Source organism: Babylonia areolata, chromosome 5 (genome assembly GCF_041734735.1).
Source record: "Babylonia areolata isolate BAREFJ2019XMU chromosome 5, ASM4173473v1, whole genome shotgun sequence".
Lineage (NCBI taxonomy): Eukaryota > Metazoa > Mollusca > Gastropoda > Neogastropoda > Buccinidae > Babylonia > Babylonia areolata.
The window spans coordinates 13,494,790-13,516,771 of record NC_134880.1 but is presented as its reverse complement, the minus strand read 5'-3'; the positions used below and the strand labels follow the sequence as shown (position 1 = coordinate 13,516,771).

The window sequence follows — 21,982 nt, the reverse complement described above, 5'->3', positions numbered from 1 at the left end:
GGCATCAGGATCACATGCAATGATGTATGTAATATTATGATGCCCTGATGGAAGACCTGCATGTGGCCATCCGTCTATGGATGACTAATATGCACAGCTACAGTCCCTTAGTCCGACGTGCCAATAGTCCGACAAGTCGATAGTCCCACGTGGGAATGATACGTGCATTGCAATAGTCCGAACAACCGCTGTACTGAAACACTCTGTCCGACGTGGCAATAATCCAACTGTTCATTGTTTCATTGTTAATCCCATAGAATTATAATTATACGGAATGTCATTTGTTTGCTTTTTGAATAGTTGTTTAAAAAATTACTTTGTCTGTCTGTCGTTTGTCTGTCAGGTCTATCTGTCTGTCTCCATCTATCTATCTATCTATCTGTCTGTCTGTCTGTCTGTCTATCTAGTCTCTCCACACACACACACACACACACACACACACACACACACACACACACACACACACACACACACACACATCTTATGCATGTTCCTAGCTTTTGCCTTGAGGGGTGATCACGCGAACAGAAATACAGGGATAACTTTTTTTTTAAAGGAGAAAACATACCAATGAACTGCACTGACAAGGGTTTTAAAAACTTAAATAAACTCTCACACATACTTAAAACTGCGCGAGTACATGCATTCAGACACACAGACACACACTCGCACGCTTCCTCCCATACACGCACTCACGCACACATACACTCACAGACACACGCACAGGCACAAACACAGACGCGCACACACACACACACACCGCGTCTGGTGCGGTCGTGTGTCGGGGATCGGGGGGCGGGGAAGGGGGGTGGGGGTGGGGGTGGTCGGAGGGGTACAATCTGGACTGGATAAACATATCAATAGAAAGAACTTTGTTATAATATGAACTCGCCTGCTGGCAAATCTCAACAGAATCAAACAAGCAGATAAAAAGTCGAAGGGGATGTTTTGGTTATCACTGACTGTCGTTCAGCCGGCAAAAATTCAAGGGTTGACAAACTTCTTTAACGATCACACACACACACACACACACACACACACACACACACACACACACAGACGTTGATAATAATAATGATAATGATATAAACGTGTTTACAATGTACATTTGACCTTTCTTAGCATTTTAACATCATGTTTATAGTGTTAATTTAATCTTACACACACACACACACACACACACACACACACACACACACACACAGATGTATACATGGAAGGCACTGTGTGATCAAGAGCTATACATATTTTCAGACTATCGAACGTCGGAAAAATACACGTCGAACAAAAAGAAAAAAAAAAGTGTGTCGGACTGATGACACATCGGTCTACTGCCCTGCCCGTCGGATCATTGCGAAGTCGGCCCATCGCCACGTCGGACTTTTAAACATCGGACTACCGCCACGTCGGATTAATGATCGTCGGACTGATGACACGTCGGACAATGGACATGTCAGACCACCTTATGTGCTACTGGTCAAGTAACTGGAACTACGCACAAAGACAATTCAGTGTAGTGTTGTGGACTTTGTTAACACACTTTCCTCAAACATTTTCCGCCCGAACCCCCAACCCGTCCTAAATGTCTGTAAACTGTCTTCTTCTCTTTTCCACTAAAAATGTATAGCATATTGAAAACATTTTGGAAGGTTTTATGGCCTGTTGATTTCTTTCCGATCGATGGTTCATGATTTGTCATGCAAATATATAGTTTTGTTGGAACCAGTCTTCCCACCCTGTAAACATAACTAGAGAAAAAAGCCGCCTGTGGTTCAGCGTTACTGAAGCCCTGTTCGCCCATCAAGGATTACACATTCCAAGCAACAAGTGACACTGCGGCAGAAAAAGAAAAGGCAGTGTAAGACTTCTCTCTCCACAACTTGTTTGCTTTTGCTTTACAAACATGGCATGGGAATGACATGTTGGTCAAGACTTGTTCACAGCTTGATTTGAGACTTCCAACTCAAGGAAAAAGCGCTGCAAAAGGCTTTTGAATGTTCTGGATTGCTTGTTTAATGCCTTGGATTGAAATGTTTAAATATCTGCAATGCAATATGCGACTGCTTGGGGTGAAACGGTTTAATGCTTAGATTAGAATATTTGAATTAAGGTCGTGGATAAAAAGGAACAATGTATGGCTCGCACAGATAACTATCACAAATGTTATTATTATACCTTTGATTTGCTTCAAGGAAATGGTTGTTTCGGCTGAAATACTTTAACGTATTCGATATACGGTTCTGGTTGAACTATGGAAAGGAATACAAGTGCACACCCTCCCACTGATAAATGAGGAAATGGAAGTAGCATTCTATATGACGCATTTCGTGATCTGTTATCCACGAGTGATTACAAACCCCAAAGTTTCCGATCCACCTTCAGTTAGCTCCGTTTCTTTGCGTCTTGTGAGTCGAAGCAGGCCCAGTATCACGGTCTCTGTTCTGGTCACTGTTCTCCTGAATCAGGAGATGATTTACAGGTTGTTGATTTTTTCCCAGTGATCTTTCCATTGAGTTTCTTATGACTGCACGTTAACAATGGATATCGGGTATTTATTCCATACATAGTGACGTCTGGGGTCAATACTGATGCCATATGTCTGTTGTCTCAATTCAAAGTAATAAGAAATAGTTGTCTCCAGCATATTTCTGTTAAAAAAGGTTTCATTGGCAACACATATCTATTAACAAACCGTGTAGTATTTGTCCTGCTTTGAATTAGACAACGACTACTGGCATAAGCACCAGTCTGTGAGCACATACCAAAACGGAACAGACCTAACTGACAGCAATAGAAGATCATAACCCAGAGACTAAGCTCACAATTCCACGATATAACGAAATGGATCCTGTATACCCCCCTCCATTTCTCCTTTCTTCACCCACTGCCTCATCCCCTTCTAGGAAAACGATCTGCATTGACCAAGACATGGTGGTCAGCATGAAGAAATCTCCGTGCCAGTACGGACAGCTTGTGGTGCAGCTAACTGGACCAAGTCCGTGAGGTTATCTTTCACTGCTTCTTGTAAATGGCGGGCCGAGAACTGGTCCACACTTTCATGCACCGTACAGTTTTTGTGGCACACGTTTCATCTTCAGCACTATGAGTTCAGATCATTCAATCCTGTGTTCTGTCATACTATGGAGTGGTCATCTTTCCTCAACGCGATGTACTTTAAAACGTGGACCTAGTCCCCTGATCTGATTTTATTATACATTTGATATGACCCAGTCATTGTATTACAAAGTCTTCCAAACATTCGGATTTTATTGTTGTTGTTGCTGTTGTTTCACAACAAAGATGTTTTCTCCCGTTTGTGTGAAAGATGATAAATGCATGTTCCACCTCTTGCCCATAACTGTTCTTACAAACAATGCAGAACAAACAATTTTCTCCTGTTTTTCTCTCTCAAGTACTGTTTCCTTTGTCTGTAGTGTATTTCCGGTCAGCTGTCTAAAATTATTGCGTAACAACAATTGTCTTGAGGCAGTTATTGAGTTACTATGATTTGTGTAACGTCAGCCAAGAGTTTATTGAGCACGAAGTCAGTGGTCTTCCCCTCTGCCGATAGAACGCACCCTTCAATAGATAAACTAGCCGTGGACAAGTGACGACGTCCTCTTGCGAACAACTTGACCCACGAGACTTAAAGCCACAAGGTCGTATACCTAAACCCACGTCTGGGATTTGTTAACACAAGTGAAAATGTCCCATAGAATGTCAGAAGAAATACAACTGAAAAGCACAGTTTGGAACCAAATTCAACAATTGTTGAGTCTAAGGGTGAAAAAGAAATCGCATATGCCTGGCTACATCTATATAGGCTCTCAAGAACTGATTTCGAATCACATGACAGATAAAAATAGAAAAGAGCTAATATTTTGCACTGTATTTGACCGCCATCTTTGATTCACACTTTCCTCTGATGCCATGGTCGACAATGTGCTAAACATCTCACACGTCTAAAAAAAAAAAAAAAAAAAAGCTATAGATTTTTGGGGGTTATCTAGAAAAAACACACACAAAAAACTGTTGTATTTTTCATTCTGAAGGTCATACATTGTAAACATTATCAGGATCCTTAACGGGCTTCCACAGTCAAAAATCTCTGTTCGGATCTATAACCAGATTTGGCAGGTCAACCTGTCGTTTGAAACGGAGTGAAGGATTTTTCTACCTGGACATCAGTCCATTTTGTTAGTTGACTGGACCATTTCAACTTGGAAATTGTTCTATTTATTGAGATCAACCATTGAATATAAACGATATTAGGTATGTTTTTGCCATTCTAAGCAGCGAAGTGGTTAGCATTTTCTTCAACTGTTCAAAACATCAGATGTTTGACATATTATTTCCAGCCTTGATGTATCCTGTCGCCTCGTGTCTCTTGGTCTTCAGTTTAATTTAGCATCGTTCCCCTGATATATGAAATAAAGTGTCTTCCAGGAACATGACCTAATTTGCATTTTCACTTTTTTGTGTGTGAATCTGGTTTTCCCCATGTTCTACATAACATTGAACACTTTAGCTCATCTCTCTCTCGCTCTCTCTCTCTCTCTCTCTCTATATATATATATATATATATATATATAATATATATATATATATATATATACGTATATACATGTGTGTGTGTGTGTGTGTGCGTGAATGGAAAAACAAAAAAACAAAACATCAACAACACCACATGACGAAAGGTTTCGAGCTGCATGACTACATCTCTCTCGGGCCTCTTCTTTGCTCGGAATGTCTCATGACGACAGAATTACCATTGCACAACTGGTCACTTAAACTGCTGTTTTTTTATATTTTTATTATTATTATTTATTATTTTTTTAATCTCGATCTTAATTTTAGTTTTGTTAAACGGTTCACTATACACTTCGTGCAAAATTCACGTGGTGTTGTTCCATTACACAATGCGTGTTTAATGAATCAGTCCTAAACCATTCAAGTCAGACAAAAGATAGCTAATGCTGTGTAGACCTGCTATGTTATACTTCCAAAGTCACAATCAACAGGTATGAAACGCAAATGAAGTTGATTCAATTTGTGAAACACCTTTCCATGTAAGACATGTTCAAACTGCGCTGTACAGCGTACTTTAAAGGCAGCATGTCAAACATGTATTGAAACACTAAAACGAGGACTTTCATGCATAACCATGCACAAACATCCAGCCAAACACGCAGACACTGATTTATGTACAGACACACAGAAAATATCACACACAACACAAAACTCACCATGCGTATCAAACGCAATTTATTTCTGGTCTGTCCATTCCTATATGTGAGATGATCTTGATGATAACGCCCGCAGTCTCTCATGCAGCGCATGGACGTTGTGTACTGTTTGTCTCACGACGATTGATTTTGAGCAGAAGATGAGTCTGTTCTGATTTTCCCTGTAAACTCTCGTAAAGGAATGACTCAACATAAATGTCGGCGTACAAACGGTGCTTGAAATGTCACTGAAGATAGAGGCTGATTTATCGGTTCAGATGCAGCTGTTCGGTTATTACATTTTAAATATGTCAATTTCATCCACAGGAACCTCAGCAATGCAGCCACCGAAATGTTAATTATCAGAATAGATGCTGTAGTGCAGAAGTAGTGCGCATGCGTTTACTGACGCGTATCTCTCATTTATGCTTTACAACCGTATAAACTATTCTCGCAAAATAGTACCGATCTCTATTCTTATTTCTTGTGGTCATGCTCAGACCTGCCAGGGTAACCTATGGAAATACAGTCTCGTGTGACTGCACACTCACTCATGGTCAGAACACTTCACACAGAGAGCGAGAGAGAGAGAGAGAGAGAGGGTTAATCAATACATGAATGTTATCCCTTATAAGGCCAAAACCCCATTTGAAGGAGGCTGTGAACATCTAAACAGCACAACTTTGCAACAATAAAACGAAATCGCATCGCAAATACAATCACGAGCAAACTGTGGGCCAACTATCTCGAGAATCCCCCCCTCTCTCTCTCTCTCTCACACACACACACACACACACACACACACACACACACACAAACAGAGTAACGGGAAATAACAAAACGATGCAATCTTTCGGTATACAGCAAGCTTTCTTTAATTCTAAATGTTATGTATATGTAAAGATCGATGTTCAGCATTGTGTGTTCGTTCCTGGAAGCCAAGAGAAGACTTAATCTAAAACGAGTAGGATTTCTATAATGTTCGGGTTTCTTATGTCCTAAAATGCAAGGCAATCAAACATGAAGTGCGCGTAATCCTCATTTACAATATTTCATTTTATTTTCAGTTTTTACTATATCAAAGACGATGTGCAGCGAAGTCGGCCGTACCAAATGGAAATCTTGTGAGAGCATATATGATGTAGCTATTTAAATCCATCGTTAAGTATGGCTATATATATCCTGTATTAAAAAAATATGTCACTGTTGATTACATGGAAATTCCAGTTCTGCCACCTAGAGTCAACTAGTCTTTGTTTTGACACACACACACACACACACACACATATATATATATATATATAAATAAATCGTATGATCCCACACATTAGTTCTTCCATACCACATGAAACCATAATCCCTTAGTGACGGTCAGCTCTACGTTCCCCCCGATTTTCTTTCAGCCAGGTCTAAGTTCCCAGGACTATGTTCCCCCAAAGTTTGGTTTTCTGAGTCTGTGTTCCCCCATGTCTATATTCCCCAAGGTCAATTTCCCTCCATTGTGCTCAGACTGCATTGTCACATCTGCGCATTATGATACATTTGCAGGGGTTTAACCACTGCCTGACCACTATCAGGAGTTGAGCTTGCATCACTTTGCATGCAATATTCTTTTTCTTTCTTTCTTTTTTTTTTTTTTTTTTTTAAATCAAGACGTCTTGCTACAGCGCACATTCTTGAAGCTATATATTGGGACGTCTCGGCATGACTTGACCATTAGCCGACTACTATTGGCCATTACTGACTATTACTTGCCACTGCTGACCACTATATAAAATCTTCAATTTGAGATGTTTTGTTATATGTGTGCATTATCATGACGTCCTGGTAGTTTTTTTTCCCCCCAAACTTATCACTGCTAACCACTGGCACCATTGACCGCTGCTAACCATTGCTGATCACTGACCACCACTAATTACTACCACATACCGCTGCTGACCACTACTGGCCACTACTGAATGCTGACCACTGCTGTACACTGATCACCACTGACTACTGACCACTGCTGCCTACTATAGACGACCACTGACCACTACTGATCACTGACCACCAGTAACCACTGTCCACAACCGACTACTACTGACCACTACCGACCGATCACTATGACCACTGACAATTACTGACCACTGCTGACTACCACTGACCACCGCCGATCACTGCTGACCACCGAGCGCTGCTAACCATTGCTGACCACTGACTACTGACCACCACTGACCGCTGACTACCACTGCCCACAGACTACCGCTGAGCATCACTGACCACAACTTATCACTGCTGAACACCACTGACCACTATATACTGACCACTGACCACATTTAACCATCAACCACCACTGACCACAACAGGACACTGCTGACCACCACTGAACAATGCTGACCATTGACCACTCCTGAGCACCACTGACCACTACTGATCACACATACAAATACACACACACACACATACACGCACAAACACACGCGCGCACGCGCGTACGCATGTACGCACTGAAGAGAAGAGTATCTTTGTATTAGTATTTTTGTAGTCCTGTTTTAATGCGTTGTGTGTTTGATGTAGTTTGGTCTTAGATGTGATGTCACTTTTTTTCTTTTTAATGGGCGTGTATGTGTGTGTGTGTGTGTGTGTGTGTGTGTGTGTGTGTGTGTGCGCGCGCGCGCGCGTGTGTGTGTGTGTTTGTGAGGGTACAGTGCTCTGGTACGCGTGTGTAAGTGTGTAGGCATGTCTGTATGCCTGAACAGAATACTACGTTAGAAATGTTTTAATGCTTATGCAATTCTGTTTTTGGTGCAGTTAATATTCAATGTCGGCGTGTGTGTGTGTGTGTGTGTGTGTGTGTGTGTGTGCATGCGTGCGTGCGTGCGTCTGTATGTGTCTGTTTGTGAGTGTGTGTGTGACTGTGTGTGAGCGTGTCTGTGAGGGAGGGACGTGTGTGTGTGTGTGTGTGTGTGTGTGTGTGTGTGTGTGTGTGCGTGCGTGTGTTCTATGAAATGCATTTTGTTTTAATCTAAGCCTTATTTACTTCATAGCTTTTATAATCTGATTCATCTCGGAACTGTGCATTTTGATTCATATGAACACACTGGATGTTTTCCATTGTCAGAGAGCGGTTGATATGTTTTTTTCAGGCATGTTTATAGTCAACTGGGTGATGTAACGTGCTTTGATGCTAGGTATCGCGCCAAACAAAAATCATGTATTATCTAAGAGAACTGTATGGCCTCTACATGTCTGTCATGGCCAGCAAGAAAAGAGCTGGGTACCCTGGCTATCCCTTTTGCCGCTCACCTGGAGCAGTTTCTCGAAGTAGTTGGCGTGTGGTGTGTGTAGCGCCATGTTCTGGGTCACCTCCTTCACCAAGCTGGTGTTGCGGCCCACTATGCTGCTCAGGCGGCGACTCAGTTTCAACTCTGTTGCACTGTGTCGTGTTGTTTTGTATTGTATTTTTTGTGTGTTGTGTTGTATTGTACTGTATTGAATTCTACTATGTTGTATTATATTGTATTGTAGTGCACTGTGTGTGTGTGTGTGTGTGTGTGTGTGTGTGTGTGTGTGTGTGTGTGTGTGTGTGTGATATAGATACTTATACAGCGCCAATCCTTGGTCGGAGACCAAGCTCAAAGCGCTTTACAAACTCGGGGTCATTTGCACAACAGGCTGCCTAACCTGGATGGAGCCGAATGATGGATGCCATTGGGCGCTCATCATTCGTTTCCTATGTCAATCAATCAAATTTCAGGCACGCACACATACAAACTCAGACAGACATGTAACATTTTACGTGTATGACCGTTTTGTTTATTTACCTCCCCCGCCCCCTCCATCAACCCCATGTAGGCAGCCACACTCAGTTGTGCATGTTAGGTATGTTCTTGTTTCCATAACCCACCGAACGCTGACATGGATCACAGGATCTTTAACGTGCGTATTTGATCTTCTGCGTGCGTATACACTCGAAGGGGATTCAGACACTAGCAGGTCTGCACATATGTTGACCTGGGAGATCGGAAAAAATCTCTACACTTTATCCACCAGGCGCCGTTACCGAGATTCGAACCCGGACACTCAGATTGAAAGTCCAACGCTTAAACCACTCGGCTATTGCACCCCTTTTTATTCCAAAACCCTCGTAAGTCGAAAATATCAGGTTTAAGGAAAATGAAAAAAAAAAAAGTTTTGAAAATTCTATGAAGACATAAACTGTCACGTCAAGGCGTCATAACATTGTATATGATAAAGCGGACGATATTTCTTTCCGACACTGGGACTCTCTGGCCTCAGGTCAACTGGTCGATTTTGGAAAACACGAAGTTTTGTTAAAACTGTTCAATTTATGAGGTTTAGAACAAAGGGAACAAATAGGGACATACCACAAAAAGTGGAAATATAGCAAGGGGAAAATGGAGCAAATGTACATAAAACAATTACGTTTAGAATTAGAGTAAACCAGTTTGTTTTCTGACACTTTTGATACCAGTCTGACGAAAAGCATACAAAAGAAAAACGCCTTGTCATAGTTAAAAATCATAAAAAAGAAAGAATGAAAAATCTACAGAATTGTACTGGTCAATCCTTAAAGCTTGACTTTTCATAATGTATTCACAAAAAAGCACACAAAAAACCCAGGTTATCTTAAACCGATATACATTTTTGTCCACGGAAGAAATGTTATGGTGATTTTTTTTTCTTTTTCTTTTTTCAGAATTCAAATCAGATTCATTTGACAATTAACACCAACAAAATAATTTGTCTCAAAGTTAGCTCTGAAGTGATTATGATATTGCACATCATGAATGAACTTAAATCAATACATAAAACTAATCACTTCTATTTTTCATTCCTGAAAAATGAACAATATTGTCACTGCTTCGTGACACAACGACTCAGTAGTCACTACGATCACCGTGATAATGCGGGGAAAGAAATGGGAAACAAACTCGTGTGAAAGTTGTTAGTCTGTACGTGAAAAGCTTACAAACAACATGAAAGAACTGGGGATGAAGATAATTGACACAAAACTGAAATATGTAACTTGGTTCTGATGCTTGTCTAAAACCTCACTTTCAGATGAAATAGTAATAACTAAAGTTATTTCATAAAACAACAACAACAACAAAAAAGGAAAAAAAAAGCGAAACTTACACAATATGTTTGCTGCTCAAAGAAAAAACACACTTCCTGTCAGCGTTTTCAGCAGTTGTCACTGATTCATGATGACTGAACACATTTATACTCCTGTTTGTGACACACAGTGGCGAAGGACAATGGGGAAACCAACTTTATTTCTATGGCAGCCGGTAATAGAATGCATGGTATTCCCTAGGTATGACTTCTGCCAGCTCCTGCAAATGGTCAGACTTGGTCTTTCTGATAGGTGGGGGCTAGCTGTACAACAGGGAGGCTGTCACAGGTGAATTCCTGTTTGGTGTCGCTGGAAAAGGACTCCACTCATCACTGTGGTGCAGGCTTGTACTGGATGATGCCATCAAAATTATACCTGAGCGCCCGAACGTCAGTTACTTGTGGATAATGACAGCGACTGCTTGGTCTGATCGTCCCATAGAATGACAGTTTTGAGAAATCCTAGAAGAATTGGAATATTATATTCTGAACGTGATATGGCTCTGGCTTGATCCTTGCTGATGTGATTACCTCAACATACTCAACTGGCGGTAGATGTTCAAAGGTCGAATGGACAGAATCAGCTTCCATCCACGTATGTCCTTTTTCCAAGAATTTCTGGATGATTGTTGTGTTTATTTCTATTGCTACTAGAAGCAGACAGTTGTCGAAGGTCGAGTTGTGATTCTGGTAACGGCAACGGTCAGAAAAGATGTCGATGATGTGAATGTCACGCAATGGTGTTTGCTCTTTAATGCAGTCAACAAAGTATGGGGCAACTTCGTTACTTGTGACACCACGTTTGGACTCTATACCCTCGAGAATAGTATCGTCAGTATCTTGCCGGCAGTAGCGAGAGAGTAACTTCAGCAAGGCTTCAACAAAGACACGCATCAGCTCGACCTGTCTCAATTCGTTGCTGAAGGTAGTGAAGTGATGGACATGGTTATACTCCATATGTTGCGCTCTTTTCCTAGTCCAAACGTGCTGAGAAACATTTGTCTGCAGACCTGTCTCATTTCGTCATTGATGCGCAGATGGCACAGAAGTGAACAGGCCCCTCTGCCTCCTGTAAGTTTTTTTCACCTCCTGTGGCCGTACAGCTTCTGTGTAATGATTTCACGCAGAATGCTGAAGAGCATGGTGGGCCTTATTGTCTGTATTCTCGATGTTTTATGATGGTCTCGCCCTTTTACTTTTTGTACTTTCATAAGCCTTTCCCTGTTTTCTAAGGTCTTTGTTTATATTTTTGCTCCACTGTTGTTTCTTGCATGCGCCTCTTTGTGCCTTGCTGTCGCTCCAAGCGGGACTCTGACCATTGTTCTTTATACTGTCGCTGTCTGTCTTCTGTGCAAGATTCGGGCCGTCAATATTATGGACAGCGACTGCTGTTGTCAGCTTCATGCCAGTTTGATGTTACTTACACCGAGGCACTTTTCCATTGTTTGAGAGGCTACTTTTCTTTGGTGCAATGTCTTCCCCACTCACGCTATCCGTGTCGCTGGAACTGCTGCTTACTGTCAATAACGCATTTACTGTCACTTTTATATTCTTTTCGTGATCCGAGTCATTCAATGTTTTTGAGCACTTCCGCAGGCACCACAGTGATTGTGGAAGCGTGAATCGCCAGTCTGTGCATTTTACCTTACCAGCAGAAATGCCTAGCTACAATACAGTTCTCACAGCTTTAATGTATGTTGCCAACAGAAAAACAAAAGTACTCTCTGACTGTCTAACATGGAATTGAATCGTACATATGAGGACAGTAAACCCATCATGTATCCTCTTGCTCAAAATAAATCAAGGCTTCCATCAATATCAAATGTATGTTGACCCTGACGATGTATTTTCTGTTGGATCCACAGCTGTACCAGCCATCCAACGGGTGGTAAGTGTCACCAGATCCAGATTGAACACCTTCAAGGGCCTCTTCCCCTTGTAATCCATGGACGGAACGTGATCTTCGTCAAACCACATCTGCCAAACATCAAACGGTGTTGAAGACAAAATAATATTTTCATTCGCACACAGTAAATTTCCAAGATGCTTGAAAAGGAAACAAACCCTAAAAAGGTGAGATATCTCCGAAAGACTTATTTTCTGACTGATAACTCTAATTGTACATTTCATTATTTCCGAGTATAATCAACGAAAACAAAACTTTCTGATAAATCTACTTTGTTCTTTCTGATCCATACTGTGATGTGACCAGCATAAGCATGCCTTCGATAACAGGTAGGTGAATCAAAGCTTAAAGGAACAAGAACATGGACTTGAAAACGAGAAGACAAGAAATGTCACAATCAGACCTCAGATTCAACCGTTATTCCTTTCACAAAATATGAGGGGTTTTTTTCCATTAAAATTCGTAAGTATAATTTCATCAGTATTTCAGAATAATTTCATGACACTAAACCTCCAAAATCATGTTTTCCGTCACATTAAAAAAAAATCGCACAAATCCTCGTAAGTTGAGATACAAGGTTTTGGAAATCGAACGTGTTTGCCATTAAAACTCGTAACTTATGTTAGAAGGTTTCGCACGTACATACAATTTTGAGAATATACTTACAAGGTTTGCCACTCACCAACAATAGTCATTCTAAGTAAGATTGTGTTTCTAGGTTTTGACACATGATGGGCAAAAAATCAAAGAACGCATTGGTGAAAAAGAACATGATTTTGGCCTAAATTCTAGTTACAAGGTTTCGGAACTACAACAGTGATATATTTATACATATTCATGCACTCAGGCCTTACTAAACGTGTTGGGTTATGCTGCTGGTCAGGCAACTGCCTTGCAGATGTGGTGTAGCGTGTATGGATTTGTCCAAACACAGTGACGCCTCCTTGAGAATATGAAACTGTGTTGTGTTTAACTGCATTACTTTTTTTCGTCACGACAAATTTATCTGTGTGAAATTCGGGTTGCTCGTCCCCCCATCCCCTTCCTCCCCCCCACACCTAAGGGACTCCCACAGTGCAAAACCGAAGTTTTTTTTCTGTCTGCAAGTTTTACTATCAAAGAGTTTTTTTGTTGTTGTTGTTGTTTTATACAGGATGTGCTAGGAACAACCCTTTTGTTGCCTTGGGTTATTTAACGTGCGCTAAGTGCATGCTGCACACGAGGCCTCATTCGTATGATTAGCGACCAGACTGCGGGTCTACTTTGGACTTGAGATCCGCGACGAAGTGGTTAGCGTCGAGAATTTTCGGCTGGGAGGGCGCGGGTTTAAATCCCAGCGGAGATTTTTTTTTTCGCCCCGTGACTGGCTCCTACCCACAGTTGAGTTTGCTATGAGCTTAAATGGGAAGACTGGGAACACGCATTCGAGTATCACCACGAATGGGTCTTTGGATGTGTTGCTCTAATTTCATGACCAACACTGCAAATGTCTGTATCTCTCGGGCCTGGTTGACGTCGGGATATCATTATGAAAGGAAGCGTAGAGTACATCATTGTCACGTAGTCCCAAACCAAAATGGACATCCACTGCCATCGTCATAATCATCATCATCGTCATCTTCCTCCTCCATCTTCATCATCAATATGAAAAAAAGTATCAAATTATGTGGCCTTTCATGCCCTGCTGTTATGGTAACCTCAGTTTCGATACCCCTCCACTTCTGCGCTTGGGGTGAGTCTTGTCAAGGTCTTCAGTGTCGGCGGATTCATGGATGACTGTCGTTGGAGGGACGTGGCGGCGGTCTCCACTCTGGGGAAGAGGCTCACTCAGTCTGGTTCCGCGACTGAGTCATTATTGTCGTCAGTAGGGGGCTTCGCAGGTGGTTTCCTAAGTACGTTAAATCAGAAGAGGCACAACCGAACACAACCGAAGTGACTTAGCAGCAGTGCAGGGTCTCCTATGGTGTGTAACCTCCTGGCGACCTGACATAGATGGTCCCCTGTGTAGACTCGCAATGAACGGCGTGGGAGTAATGCCACTGAAATGGTGCAGATGCTGAGGCAGCAAAAAAAAAAAGAAAAAAGAAAAAAGGAGGGGTGCTTGGGTGGGGGCTTGAGATGGTTTAGGTGAATGCTTTAGTGTATCCGCGTGTGTGTTTGTTTAAAAAATATCTTATTCTTCTTTCTATTTTCTATTATAAAAAATACAGTTCATTTTCTGATGAATGTGTACGTGTGTTATGCATGTGTGTATATACATGTAAGTATAATAATTTATGTGTAAATGTTAAAAACATATGTATGTACAAACGTACGAATATTTTTTATTGTCTGTTTTGTTTGTGTACTCTTTGTCTTTGTGTGTATTCTGTATTTATTAAAAAAAAAAAAAATCACCCAGACATTGTCACCATGTTCAATGTTCTTCCTTTTTGTCAACCTCGCATGTTTCGGATTGTTTTTTGTTGTTTTTTTTTCTTGGACCAGAAAACATGCTTAGTGATGATACGTTCATGGAAGTGAATATATATATATATATATTTGTGTGTGTGTGTGTGTGTGTGTGTGTGTGCGTGTGTGTGTGTGTGTGTGACGCAGCACGCGAAAACCCGGCTAAAGTCGCAATTTATCATTTTTTACTTTTGTATATCTTCTAAAAGTTTAAAAATCAAAGATTAAAACAGAAAAAAACAGAATGGATCTATCTGTCATAGTTTTTTTCGATGATTTTTTCTAAGTTCGTGTGCTGGAGGAGAAGAAATGGAGAAATCTGCTCTTGAAGAAATCACATATTTGTATGACTGTGACTTAAAAGACAAGAATTATCCTGAATGTTTATGTGGTGTCAAAAGATTCAGAACTGAATAAACTTTTAATTTCCATATGAAAAAGGCACAGGAAAATTCGTATTTTCTCTCTGTGCTATTCAAACGAAGACAAGTATTGCAAGTGGAGGAGTGACGTCATGCAATACAGATTAATCAGCCACAATAAGCTCATGGAAAAATCCACATATTTGTCTGCCTGTAGCTTCAAAACAAGAATTTTCCTGAACATACATGTGGTGTCAGACGATTCAGAATTCGGTGAATTTTAAATTTCGATATGTCAAAGGCACAGGAAAATTCGTATTTTCTCTCTGTACTCAAATAAAGACAAGAATGGCAAGTGGTGAAGTGACGTCATGTAATACATATTATGTAGCCATAAGAGAGCCGACGGCGACAGTGAATGCTCAAATATTTCACGCCCATAAGCTGATGCATGAATCTTTGGAACTTCGGTTTAGATCCAGATCAAACTAACGTTTATGAACAGCAGTCATAATGTGTATTGCCACATAATCAGCTGACGTGAAATCAGCCTGGAACATAGACTCAATGATTAGTCTCTATGGCCTGGATCGAAGGGCAAATCCACTGAATGTTACAGCTTAAGTGACGATCATGTCGTTTGTATGCAGCATTACCAACAGCCCCAGCGTCTTGACAAGGATGGCGATCCTGTGTGAAAGTGGTTGAGGGAGTGAGAGTGCGCGCGCGCGCGCGCGCTCATGTACATATGTATGCGCGTTTGTGTGTTTTGTGCATGCTCGCATGTTTACGTGCGCGTGTGTGCCCGTGTGTATGTGTGTGTGCCCACGTGTACGTGTGCAGTTTATGAATGTTTGTGTTTATAATATGTTTGTGTATGTGAGTGATGGTAAAGTGTGTGTGTGCTCTCGCGCGCACGTGTTTTCCCTGTAAGTGTGAAAAAAACCATGGTGACTGTGTGTGCATAAACGCATGCGCACTTGCGCACACTCACACACACATACAAATACATAGACACTCACATAGGGCTGTGGGCAAATCCGTACGCTCCCGAACACAAGAAAATCTTGTATTGTTCGGAGTGGAAATGAGCGTTTGATCGCCAATTACAAAATGTTGAAAGAAATGGGCTTGCCAGGAATGATTGCCGAAAATATTTCACCAGAATTTGCTTTTGGGCATTTTTGTTACAAGTTAGTGAAGCCGGAAAGTCGCGACAAACATAGAGGAAGTTTGAAACTTTGGCAGATCTGAATAATGATTTTAAAACAATGAAATAAAGATGGATGTGGGTTGTTGAAGATAGAATCGTTTCTTTTGCAGCATACAACATGGTTTCGAGATGTTGATAAAATATATGATATGTATCAGATTCATATCAGTTCTGTTAACTGCCCCACTCCCTTCCCTTTGTCACTCTTGATTTTGTTGTTCAGCAGGAATCGCGCATAAATAATGGCTTTGCTTGTTGGAAGAAGCAAAAGAAAAGCATGGAACACATGAAGTGTGTTAGCAAACTACTAATGCTTTCCTGATGATGATGGATAACCAGTCTAAGTCCCTGAGTACATCGTTGAGCAGTTTGTTGCCCTGTTGTTTGATTGTCTGAGCAATCTGCGTGTCGTCAGCATGGTCAGACAGCTTCTCCTCGCTAAAAAAGGAGAAAACATTGGAAAATACTACACCCACATTAGCAGCTCTTGAACGGCACACAAAGAGAGCAGTTTATCCGAGAGAGTGCTCACATCTGGAGGTAGAACGGCGGGGATTGCAAAAAGGAGAGGGAAAGACCTTTGTGGACCATTATACAAAAGCTAAAGATACTTTTATGTGAACTGATTCACTTCTCCTGCACAGTGGTGTGCAGAGAAAGGTGCAAATGCTGCTAGACCAACTTAAAGTGCACATCATTGTGTACATATGGCATGGAATGTCACAAAGACTAAACATTTCCCAGTTGGAAAGAGACAACCCAACCAGTCGAAAAGGGTTTTTTTCCAGTAACTTCGTGATACCAGCCTGATGTTTTAGTTTTTCAGTCAAGCTGAAACTATCAGAATTGTTTATTAGGCTTTATAGAGTGCACATTATATACTTTGTGACTCTTTTAACCACACATCCGATGACGTGCATGTGGGATTCTTATCTCAAGAAACCGTCCCCAACCCCTACTCCCAAACTCTCATCATCCCTCCTTTTCCATTGTCCTTTGATGTCTCGTGAGAGTGATGACTGAATTAACGCCAAACAACCCCACCTTAACACTTGTTCAGAGCCATAAGTCTTTGCTATAGATCTCCTTTACAATTTTTGTGATATGGCCTGGTGTTCTGAAGGTAGATGCAAGCATGCAGCAACCGGTCTGGTGCTGCGATTGCAATGGGCTGGTCACTTTTGTAGCTTTGTTATGAGATTGTGCCAGCGAGTCATATATCTGATCATGTGTGTTCTTGGATCAGTCGTTTACAGTCAAAATCAGTTTCTAGAGCACAATTTGGAATAACAGGGCCTTGACTGATGGGTAAAAGCAGATTTACAAGTTTTTAAACTTCTGAGGACTGTATTCATTTTTTGTGCGTTTTAGTACCATAGCAAATATGGTTGAAACGAGAACGGTTTTACTGTATTTCCCACATTATAAAATATCTGTGTTTTTTTCTTCTTTGATTTTTGCTGACGGGCATTTTATTTTAAGTGACCCTAAGGAGAATTTTCTGATTTTGGTTGAAGCAGATAATAAAGTATTTTGAACTGAACTGAATTGAATGATTATACGCAGTTACCACGACCTAATAAAATATATGTTGTTGTTCAGGCATTAGAGATAATCTTTCAGGCCTAATTATGGATTTGCTGGTCAAGGCCATCACATCATGCTGTGACCTAATTACAGATTTAATCAATCTCCTGACGTGCTGTTGATAGACTTTAAACAAAACAAATTCAATTAGATTCCAGGTAATGAGAGTGTTTATGAATTTAGCTAATACAGATCTAATACAGCACAGTATTTGTGTGAATGGTCACAGATACTGCGATAAACAAACACACTGTTTAGAACAGTAGTCACCGTAATGTAGTCAGTGCGTGTAGTGACCTAATTTCAAGACTAAATCTAGCGATTTGAAGAATTTGCTGGTAGATCTATGTGCCTCAAAATGTTCAGACAACATCACAGTACATGCGTGAACAAATATTTCCATTCAATTGTCTCTGGCTACAAATTTTATATTTGTCTTCAAAACATTTTAAGTTAAAGGGTTTGCCAGTCACGATGATCTGGTTTTACTGTGACCGAATTACATGTTTAGTGCTAAATCCATTAAGCAAAGTGTCTGAAACGAATAATACACATAACACGACAACACACTGATTGTTTGAAAATCAAAAGTGATGCTCAAAGGAAAGACAACATTTAGATCTGCAGTTACAGTGATGCGGCCAGTGTGTGGAGGGTACCCTACATTCATAGATATTTGTAGCCAAACGAGGAAAGTGTCAAGATGTCTATTGCCTGTATATGTTCAGTTAGAGTCACAGTTCATGTGTGCAACAGGTCATGCTTTCACTCACAACCTAACTGTTGGGATTCGTTGAGAATTGCTGCGAGTCGCTTAGCAGATGATATTTTCGAAGACGCCATATTTGTTCACTTCACGTTGCGTCGATTTTATGAACACATAGGTCCCTCGATGAATTTTCGTAAGCCACACATACCACAGAATGAAACAACATCAATTAAAACATTCCACAGAAAGCCTGCGCTTTCAATAAATTTTTTTTTTCGAACTTTGAGTCGGAAACTTTGAGTCGATGGGACCCGGCTGAAGTCGCAACTTACGGAGGGTAGCCAGTAAAACCGTTGAAAACCGACGTCATTCATACGTTGTCTAGGGGAGACGATTAATGCCTGTTCACTGCTTATTTCCATTTATGACTTCGCAGACCGGAGTTTCCCCATCTTCGTTGCATTCAGCATGCAACTGAAATAGGGCAAAAGATTGCAGTATTTTTCTACATGTTTTTGACAGGCATGCACATGAAAACATTGAAAATACTACAGTTCCAAGGTGTTTTGTGCAGAGATACTTACCGACAGCAAAGATAAGACTTCGAAGATGCGATATCTATAAAAATCCCGATCTTCATAATTTTGACGCTAACTACTTGTTTTTGGGTACAGCTAAGAATCGTTGGATGCGACAGTTGCCGGGTTTTCGCGTGCTGCGTCACACACATATCTATGTATGTATGTATGTATATATATATGTGTGTGTGTGTGTTTGTGTATATATATATATATTTTTTTTTAATACAGCAAATCGAATTTTGATACATGGAAACTGTAATCGTGATTCATGTTGGAAAACAGGAAGAATAAAGCCATTGTTTTAAAAGGTGAGGACAAAAAAATCTGATGAAAACGGAAGAAAGACAGACACACCGATGTAGATAAAACAACCAAACGCACATGAAAAAGGTGCGTGTGGGTGTTTTGCACGGAGGCAGAGCACAGGGGTGGGCGTTTGTCTGGATAGTCTTGATAGTTTGCGATCACATTGTTTGTTTTTAATTCTTTGTATATAACTTTTTAGTGGCCTGTCCTTTAAAAAAGCTTCCTGAACTGTTTCTATATATTTATATATTCAACTTTTATTATGATCATTATTATCATTATCATCATCATTATTATTTTTATCGTTATTATCGTTATGGTGCTGAAGTTTCAGTTTCACGGACACATATTGGTGGGAGACATTTTGCCGCATTTAGAAGGGTGATTGGCATGGGAGGGGGAGAGAGAGACAGACAGACAAACAGGCAGACGGAAAGAGACAGAGACACACACAGAGGCAGACAGAGAGAGAGAGACAGAGAGACAGAGACAGAGAGAGACGGAGGTAGACTGAGACACGAGTCAGAGGGACAGAGACAGACAATGAGGCAGAGAGAAACAGAGAGAAAAGACAGAGAATGAGCATTTTAGAGGAAGACACTGAGAAAGAGACACAGATAGACGGAGACACAAAAAAGTGAGAGAAGACGCCTTTGCCAATGCAGTACACACACACACACACACACACACACACACACACACAGAGAGAGAGAGAGAGAGAGAGAGAGAGATGGTGTGTTATATTGTGTCTGTATTGCATTACTCTTTTGTCATAACAGATTTCTCTGTGTGAAATTGGGCTGCTTTCCTCAAGAACAGCGTATCACTACAGTGATAGCGCCACTGTTTGTTGTTTTTTTTTTTTTTTTTTTGTTTTTCCCTGCCTACAAGTGTACTTGTTTTCCTATGAAAATGGATACTTTTCTCCTACAGAATTTAGCCAGTGTGTGTGTGTGTGTGTGTGTGTGTGTGTGTGTGTGTGTGTGAATGTGCACAAGTTCTTGTATTGATATGCACATGTATGTATCCTAAATTCCACTGTATTTGTGTTTGTGTATGATTTTCGATTAATGTTTGTACCTTTTTATCATACTATCCCTCCAATATTCTTTGTTACCCCGATACACTTGGTAATAAAGATTTAGTCTAATCTAATCTAAGCCAGGGACAACCCTTTTGTTGCCATGGGTTCTTTGACGTGCACTAATTGCATTGCTGCACGCGGGATCTCAAGTCTATTATCTCATCCAAAATGACTAGCGTTAATTTGAGGCCCACCACCAACACCACCACTCAAGGTCTAGTGTGGTGTGGGAGGGGGTGGGGGGCGAGGGGATGAGGATGGGGGAGGGGGTTGGAGGGGAGGGGGGGAGGGAAAAAAATAGTGGCGAGTGTGGTGGTGGTGGTGGTGGTGGTGAGAGGGGTGACGGTTACCTTCCCTTCCTTGAAGGACCTCCAGGCCCTCTGCAGGGTGCGCGCCGCCACGTCCTGCTTCTTGCGGTCGATGGTGGAGGAGATCTGCTTCATCTTGACACGCGACGGGAAGCGGGCCATGAAGCGGGTGTGGATCTGCGCCTTGATGGTCTGCATTTCACCGCTCTCGTCTATGTCCGGCAGCACGTTCTGTACAAACACACACACACAAAGATAAACACACACACACACACACACACACACACACACACAGATTAGATTAAATTAAATCTTTATTACCAAGTGTATCGGGGTCACAAAGAATATTGGAGGGATAGTATGAAAAAAGGTACAAACACAAATCGAAAATCATACACAAACACAAATACAGTAGAAATACATACATGTGCATATCAATACAAGAACTTGTGCACATTCACACACACACACACACACACACACACACACACATGTTCGAACAGAAGCTGCATATTACATGTGGATGGGGCTGATGACTAGATCTTCAGGTAAATGTTTGTTGATTGCACTATTCTATTTAATCATACTGGATTTGTTCGAGAGACAAGGCATTGACTGCTTTGGGCTAAAAGCTATTGGCGAAGCGGTTGGTTTTCGTCCTTATACCTCTGTACCGTCGACCAGGGGGAGCATCTCGAAAATCTCAAAAGCTGGGTGTGATTCGTCCTGGCTGATTGATTTTGCATTTTTGAGTAGCTGCTTATGATATATGTCCTCTAGAAAAGGTAGATCAGCCCCGGTAATCTTGGTGGCAGTCTTTACGATTCTGTTCAGGGCTGCGAGTTCTACCTTGGAAATGTTTCCGTACCAAACAGTGATAGCGAAGGTTAACACACTTTCAATGACTGCTCGGCACTATATATATATATATATATATATATATATATACAAACACATACACACACGCATATATATATATATATATATATATATATATATATATATATAACAGAAATAATCTATGCTCAGAGAAACGTCTACAGGCAAGTGTTACACACACACACACACACACACACACACACACACACACACACACACAGAGAGAAACAAGTACAAACACATAAGCATTGAT

General features: G+C 41.0%; 1 protein-coding gene across 1 annotated transcript in view; it reads right to left on the bottom strand.

Moving 5' to 3' along the window:
• Positions 1-2,935: 2,935 nt before the first annotated feature.
• LOC143282209 (sodium channel protein 1 brain-like) overlaps positions 2,936-21,982 on the bottom strand; it is a 147,542-nt gene continuing 128,495 nt past the window's right edge. The window contains exons 35-38 of the mRNA XM_076587811.1: positions 20,893-21,081; positions 12,184-12,320; positions 8,511-8,640; positions 2,936-3,043 (exon numbers count right to left, since the gene is read on the bottom strand). Of these exons, the coding sequence (XP_076443926.1) occupies positions 2,936-3,043; positions 8,511-8,640; positions 12,184-12,320; positions 20,893-21,081 (564 nt within the window). The remainder of the gene's footprint in view (positions 3,044-8,510; positions 8,641-12,183; positions 12,321-20,892; positions 21,082-21,982) is intronic.